Raw genomic sequence first — 8219 nt, 5'->3', positions numbered from 1 at the left:
ATATATATATATATATATATATATATATATATATATATATATATAACAAGTGCTCTGGCTTTTGTGTTCCGTACCACGTTGTGTATCGTTATTGCTGTGTTACCTGTTTGACAAGGTGGGCAGTACTCCTTACACTATGAGTGCACTAGAGCGGACATTTTGAAAAGAGCTTTGAAACAGACTTTAAAGTTATAAGTGTAAAAAGTTGCCAGGATGTTCACAATGAAAATTACAGGTATATTATTTACACAGCTATAGCACGTGGGGCCGTGGCAAGCTGTATTTCTCTGAACTCCCTCTACTTACTCTCTAAGGGGGACAAGCTTACATTGCATTTTGTGTGAATCACATAGTGGTCATGTCTTTTATCCATATAGACATGTTGAAGAAACTGCACAAACAGCACAAATTCAACCTCTGGCTGCGATGATTTCTACACAAAATGAAACAATGTTTGCTAGATCTGCAAGAAACAGAGGACTGGTAAGAACTTTTTAAAAGTTGCAAATAATTAAACGTTACATACTTATACAAGAACTAGGAAAGACATATAAACAAGATATATTACAAAATAAAAAATAAATAAAAAATTAGTGTTGTCAATGTAATGTCATAACCTTTATTAGAGTTTGACGTAGCAAACGCATAGCAAAGTGTAATAAAGCATAGGGGAAGCATGGTAAAGCATAGGTAAGCACTATAAAGGATAACAAGGTATGGTGAAGATAGTAAAAAACATGGCAAACCAGGGTAAACTGTTGTAAATGCATTGTGTAACCATGGGGAAAGCAGTAATATTTGAGACAGCTGATCTCTTCACAGTGTGGTCATGAGGCAGTGCAGTAATATTTGAGACAGCTGATCTCTTCACAGTGTGTTCATGAGACAGTGCAGTAATATTTGAGACAGCTGATCTCTTCACAGTGTGTTCATGAGGCAGTGCAGTAATATTTGAGACAGCTGATCTCTTCACAGTGTGTTCACGAGGCAGTGCAGTAATATTTGCGACAGCTGATCTCTTCACAGTGTGGTCATGAGGCAGTGCAGTAATATTTGAGACAGCTGATCTCTTCACAGTGTGGTCATGAGGCAGTGCAGTAATATTTGAGACAGCTGATCTCTTCACAGTGTGGTCATGAGGCAGTGCAGTAATATTTGTTTCAATACAGTACAAGTCAGTTAACACCAAGTTGTTTTTTTCCTTACTGAAATATAACCATTTGTCTGTGTGTGTTTTAGGTCGAAGTATGTTGTATATTACTATTGGTGTTTGTTCCAAAAATACATGCTTGCGATGATGCAGAATATAATATAAATGGAGAGTGCTGCCCAATGTGCCAAGCAGGTAGGCAGGCAATCCAAACTCTTTACACTGAATCTTAATGCAGTATTGCTTTAGCTTGTATATGGGCACTTACTGTAATACTGCATGGCTACCATAAATAATAATATTTATAATAAGAAACAGACTCATTTATAATAAGGCCAGGATGTTCTTTTCTTTTCTGAAAAACCAAAAACCACAGCGCAATTCTAACCCAAATAAGAAACTACTACTAACAAGCCCCTACATTTTAAAGTCTTATTTGTTTATGTATGTGCTAATGATAATTTGAAGTAAAGAGCTTAGCCCTAAATCTCAAAGTGATTGCTGTTTTATAACTACTTTAAGATACAGAGGTTGAACAAAAAAAAAACACCTTTGTGATAATGTATGTTTCAGGAGAGATTTCTCTATCAGTCTCTAACAGAACAATTTAAGTATGATAGTTTTTTTCCAACTACTGTTAGTAAGCAGTTTGTCTATTTTTTAACTATATATTTACAATTTTGTACAGTTGTGTACTGCTGTGTGTAGTGTAGTGTAAAACAGATAGCCCATGATTGTTTGATACATCTTGCTAACACGTTCTTTCAAGATTGGAAACTAATTGTTTGTTTGCATTTTGTACCAGGAATGCGAGTTTATCGGCATTGTACCGCGGACTCCAGCACATCATGCATCCCCTGTAGGGATTCCACCTATACTGAGAAACCAAATGGTCTAGACAGATGTTATGGGTGTAAACTATGTGACTCAGGTAAAGACTGTGTTTCTCAGAAGAATATTCTCTACCTTTATTTCCTCTGTCTTAGATTAGCCTTTTGCATCGTGTACATTTTGTGTGGTTCTTCTAATCTTCGATCAGCATGCTAATTAAATCCAGTAAATCCACATCTTTTTCATTGTTAACATCCTGACAACTTTACACTTATCTTTAAAGTCTGTTTCAAAGCTCTTTTCAGAATGTCTGCTCTAGTGCACTGATAGTGTAAGGATTATTGCCCGCAAAGTAAGACAGCAATAATAATCCATGATGTGCTACAGAACAGAAAAGCCAGAACACTTAATAAGTGTTTTTTTTTCGCTCTTCCTGCAGTGATTTAGACTAGAGGACAGATCTCACACCCCAGTGCACTAGAGCAGACATTCTGAAAAGAGCTTTGAAACAGACTTTAAAGTTATAAGTGTAAAATGTTGTCAGGATGTTAACAATGAAAAGAAGAATTACAGGGACTTAAACAGTTATAGCAACATGTGGGGACGTATAACGATATATTTTTCAGAACCCTGTTACTTACTCTTTAAGGTGGTTATGAAACTTTTCTATACTTATTCAATTTATTCATGTTAAGCAAGTCAATAAGACTAACACTGCATTTGATGTGTTGTTTTTAAACAGAACTGGGGTTGACAGTAGTCCGGGATTGCACAGTTTCCTCAGATACTATCTGCACATGTATTGATGGCTTTCACTGTTTAGATTCATCATCCTCTGGATGCAAAACCTGCCAAAAACACAGAAGCTGTTCTCCAGGACAATATATCAAAAGGAAAGGTGTGTCATTCCTCTATGCATACTGTCTGTGTGCAATGTTTAACATCATATATAAATATGCACAGTGCAGTCATTGGCTGATTGTCTGTTTTCCAGGATCCAGTATTGCAGACACAGAATGTGAGGAATGTCCTGATAAGACATATTCAGATGGCTCATTAGAAACATGTGCACCACATACTGAGTGAGTGCTTTACCATTTCATTACATCACATTGCTGTTTAAAAAATAACATCTAGTCATTTACATTGTCCTTAATTGGACCTCTTCTGTAAATGATATAAAAAATACAGATGACCAAGCGTTCTTGTGAATTTCTTTATTTAAAAACTACAACATGTAATCAACTCTGCATCTATAAAAGTATATAAATCTCCTGGGGTTATGGCTGGTCAGAAACACCATGTCCTGTACAGTAGTTGTAGAACCAGAGAGATTGATGTCAATTATCACAGTGATTATGTGGAAGTGCATTCCATTCCACAGCTCTGGAACCCTTGTTTCTTTCTCCTGGTAGTTGTCAATCTGAGGGACTAGCAAAGCCAGGAACCCCTGCCTCGGATGCTGAGTGCAAACAGCCGCCTGCTGACACTGCAGTCATAGCTGGGATCACTGTTGGAGTTATTGCACTAATAGGTGTAATAGCACTAATAGGAGCATTGGTTGACAAACGCATGAACAAAAATAAAGGTCAGTAGGCTATTTGTGTGTGCATTCCATTGAGAGACTCTCTTCCAACCAGGTCCATCATTATTGCATTGATTTCAGCACAGTCAATGTGTGGATTGAGGATTGGATTGGAGCAAAGTTCTGAGGTTGCAAACAACTGCCCAGGAGTCCAAGTGCACAATGCCATTTCTGCTGATGAATGCTGATGACATGTGTAGGAATGGCCCTCCCATTTCCTTTAGTTTAAGTGTCTCGTTTGTTGAGGAATCGTGCAGATATCTGTACTAATTAAAGTTTTGTTTGTTTTTAGGTTATAACATAGCAAAAGGAAAAGGAGAGGTACCGTATATGTATTTATATTATATTATCTAAAACAGCAGAGAGATACTGTGACCCTTCCGCTCCAGGACCTGCATTGAATCTGAATGATGGCTGTGCCCTAGCCATTATAAAGTATAGCAGATATAAATACAGCGGCTCAAACTTCAAGCAAATTCACACCCACGTCTTTATTTCAGCCTTAAATTCAACTAATTACACAACTGTCAAGGTCCTAAAGCACATTATTTATCATGAATGCATTATGCCTATTAAACCTAGAATGGAATAACTCCCTAGGATTGCAGTTGCCTGCCCCTGATCTAAGTTGATCACATACATACATGTCATAGAAACTTAATGAGATTAGATTGCAGGCTCAGGCAACCCTTCTAACTGATTGCTCTTTTGGAAATGCAGGAAACATACACATCTGTGAATATGACCAATGGTAATGAAAACACATCTGGACATGGAACTTCATCCCAGGAATCATCTTCTGATAACGCTGCGGGCAGCATCATAGCAAAAGACCTACAATTCAAACTGATGAGCAGCTCACAAACCCGGAACTCACAAATAACATTTACTGCTCAGACACACAGCAACAGTAAGTATCCTTAATTGAGGAGTCATAAATTATGTTTATTTTTGGTTAATGGGAGCAAAACTGTTCTAAGCAAAATCCTAGGTTTTGGATAATGAATTGGCCTCTATATGGGCTAAATTACCAACCCAACCCCTTGCTGGCTTCTTACAGTTGCAATAGGTTTATTTAATACCTTTGCCTTTCGACTTCCTTCATAATAACCCCATGCATGCACACCTCAGGGAAGATTATACAATGATGTCATAGTTCATTAGTTAGTTTACAGGAGTTAGTTGTGTAAGGAGATGACATAGAACAGATGGTATTGAAATGTAACAGCATTCATAAAACTCCATTTCAAAATGTTTTCCTTATGTATTTAACAGACAGAAATGTGGATACACCGATGCATATAAAGGCCACAGTTCCACCTAAAAATGCGACTGACTTGACTCAATATGCACAATCAAAAAATGTAAGAAGACATTCTGGAACGAGCAGCCAGACAAGTTCAGGAGCAGTGAAATGACCACTTGGATCGCTTTCCCTGTTTTTGTTCTAAAGACATGTTTCTAATAGCAACTCATCTGTGAGTAACCTTCTGCAGCATTAACACAGTGACCAGCCTGGACTCTACAGGATGTGGCATCATGGACCAATCATATCTTCACATAGAGTCAGGATGAGATGAAGCTGTTGAGTTGTGTGTGGAAGTTGTATCTAGATGTCATGGCAGATGCAATTGACTGGGAGTCAGACAGCAGCATCACTAGTGACTGATGCACATGAGCCAGGGACTGGCTTGAAGAAAAACAAGAACAAAATGGAATATGCATTAACAGTGCTGGGGGAGGAAATGTTATGGATAATTTTCAGATTTTTTAATATATGTTTTTTTGAATTTCTGGATACAACGTGAAGATACATATCGTACATATATTATAAATACATAATAACAATTGCATGAATTCTTGTGAAATAACAGTACATCTGATTTATACAACCATAAACAGAGAAAAATATATGTGATAACACGATATAAGAGAAGACATTTTCAGTTCTTATCTGTGTGGCAGGTCAAAGGCCCAGCTTTTGTAAATAAGTGTAAGGGTAGCATCACAGCCCAATCTGTTACCAGCAGGAAGGAGACTCAGAGTCAAGAAGCTGCAGTTTGAAGTGCAAAGCACACATTTATTAAACATAAAAACAGAGAAAATTAAAAAAAAATATTTAACCTTACACTCATTTACATAAGCAGGGCTTTTGTCTTGCCACATTCTGTAAGGACTTGTATTAATGGATTCCATATGTTTCAAAAGCTGTTCTGTCTACATTGATCATCCTGAACTATTAAGCACTCAAGAAATACTAAAAGAAATGTAATGACATGTTTTGACTGGAAGTCTTTTCAATGTCTCCAAAGACCAAACGTTTGTCATTGAATTTTAAAATGAGTACCTTATGATTCCAATAATTAAGAACTGTTTTTTTTTTTTAAGTTTATATTGTGTGTCACCAATTATGAGTTAAAGGTGTTATTTTGTTGAATTTTATGGAAGTGATTTAGCAGACTGCTAGCAGTGCTCTGTGAAACTGACCCCTGATTTCGCTAATATGGACTCTGGTTTAGAGAGCGTCGGAAGATGTGTGCACAGTATCTTTGACATGATTTCATGTATTTTCAGACATCGGTACAATTTGCTTGCCTGTCTGTCATTGAAACATGACACCAACTATGATTCGACTGGAATCTAGAAATAGGTGATACCTGATCAAAATAACAGTGATGCTGATTGAAATAGCAGTGATGCTGATTGAAATATCAGTGATGCTGATTGAAATATCAGTGATGCTGATTGAAATAGCAGTGATAATTTAATATCAGTGATGCTGATTGAAATAGCAGTGATGCTGATTGAAATATCAGTGATGCTGATTGAAATAGCAGTGATGCTGATTGAAATATCAGTGATGCTGATTGAAATAGCAGTGATGCTGATTGAAATAGCAGTGATAATGAAATATCAGTGATGCTGATTGAAATAGCAGTGATGCTGATTGAAATATCAGTGATGCTGATTGAAATAGCAGTGATGCTGATTGAAATAGCAGTGATAATTTAATATCAGTGATGCTGATTGAAATAGCAGTGATGCTGATTGAAATATCAGTGATGCTGATTGAAATAGCAGTGATGCTGATTGAAATAGCAGTGATAATTTAATATCAGTGATGCTGATTGAAATAGCAGTGATGCTGATTGAAATATCAGTGATGCTGATTGAAATAGCAGTGATGCTGATTGAAATAGCAGTGATAATGAAATATCAGTGGATGCTGATTGAAACAGCAGTGATAATGACTGAAATAGCAGTGATAACTGATTGAAATAGCAGTGATAATGATTGAAATAGCAGTGATAACTGATTGAAATCGCAGTGATAATGAAATAGCAGTGATGCTGATTGAAATAGCAATGATAATGAAATAGTGATAACTGATTGAAATAGCAGTGATAACTGATTGAAATAACAGTGATAATGAAATAGCAGTGAAGCTGATTGAAATAGCAGTGATAATTGATTGAAATAGCAGTGATAACTGATTGAAATAGCAGTGATAATGATTGAAATAACAGTGATGCTGATTGAAATAGCAGTGATAACTGATTGCGATAGCAGTGATAACTGATTGAGATAGCAGGTGATCTGATCGATAGAGCAGGTGACAGCTGGTCGAAAGACCTGTCCTATTTGAACTTACAATCTCTCAATATAGAGACGAGTCCCTGGTGCTTCTTTCACAGAGCAGTTCTAGCAGTCTGCTGAATCACATTCACTTCCATACAATTCAACAAAATAACACATGTATCCTTTAATCATACAGACTTGCTAAGTGTTTTTTTTTTTTAAACAGCTAAAAATAAGATTGCGAACAGTGCTTTGTGAAACTGGCCCCTGATTTCGCTAACATGGAATCTGGTTTAATAACCAAATAAACTCACTTCTTATGTCTGTCGGCAATTGGCTTTTGAAAATGATGTGCAGAGAGAAGATAATCTGGTGAATTTGTAAAATTATCCTACAGCTTTCCTTCTTTTATTTTTCAGGTACAAGCATTTATTTTCTTTTAAATAATATTAAGCACTGATTCACATACTGGTCAGTCCTCTCAATACATCCCCCCCTTACAGACAGGCAGCCTTTTAAAGAGCTAGCCACGCCCACATTTAAAAAAATGTGAAATAAACCTTTTCATATAAATATTTGATCATTTATCATTGTTCTATCAAAGAAAATCTAGCCCTTACAGTCCAAATACAGCTATCAATGACGTCAATTGTATGATCTGTGATTAAAGTTTAATTGGAAGACATTTTAATGCAGAATGAAAATTTTAAATACAAAATTCGGTGAAGGCGTTGATGGAAATAAAGAAGGGGAAAGACTAATTGAATCAATTTTACAGAAAGGGGAGGCAGTATTTTTTTTTTTATTATTGTTTTTCATTTCTCTGGTATGTTTTCATCTTGACAGTAATAATGTGATATATTAAACATGCCCTGTCCTTATCGGCCTGCATTCTTTGATTTCAGTTAGCATCACTATTGCGATTTGGAATACACACAACAATAGCAAGACTTCAGCGATGATGAGTCTGAAACTGTACAGAACATTGGACACGCCACCAGTCTCTGTAGTAATCAATCAAATCTACAGCCTGTGGATTTGCTCAAAGGAAACTTCCTCTAACTAAACAGCGCG

At 36.4% G+C, this 8219-nt stretch overlaps 1 protein-coding gene across 8 annotated transcripts in view; it reads left to right on the top strand.

Moving 5' to 3' along the window:
• LOC117425014 (thrombospondin-2-like) overlaps nt 1-8219 on the top strand; it is a 40802-nt gene that overhangs the window by 11380 nt on the left and 21203 nt on the right. For 3 of the 8 annotated variants that reach the window (XM_058993104.1, XM_058993103.1, XM_058993105.1), the window contains 9 exons: nt 378-483; nt 1240-1345; nt 1956-2081; nt 2724-2879; nt 2976-3063; nt 3397-3569; nt 3859-3887; nt 4287-4476; nt 4842-8026. In XM_058993104.1, coding sequence (XP_058849087.1) covers nt 427-483; nt 1240-1345; nt 1956-2081; nt 2724-2879; nt 2976-3063; nt 3397-3569; nt 3859-3887; nt 4287-4476; nt 4842-4984 — 1068 coding nt within the window. In that variant the 5' untranslated portion in view covers nt 378-426 and the 3' untranslated portion in view covers nt 4985-8026. Of the gene's footprint in view, nt 1-377; nt 484-1239; nt 1347-1955; nt 2082-2723; nt 2880-2975; nt 3064-3396; nt 3570-3858; nt 3888-4286; nt 4477-4841; nt 8027-8219 lie in introns of those variants that run through there. The other 5 variants (XM_058993110.1, XM_058993108.1, XM_058993106.1 and 2 more) reach the window with 4 other exon arrangements.

Source organism: Acipenser ruthenus, chromosome 20 (genome assembly GCF_902713425.1).
Source record: "Acipenser ruthenus chromosome 20, fAciRut3.2 maternal haplotype, whole genome shotgun sequence".
Classification (NCBI taxonomy): Eukaryota; Metazoa; Chordata; class Actinopteri; order Acipenseriformes; family Acipenseridae; genus Acipenser; species Acipenser ruthenus.
The sequence above is the reverse complement of the archived record's forward strand: the minus strand, read 5'-3'. Positions and strand labels throughout refer to the sequence as shown.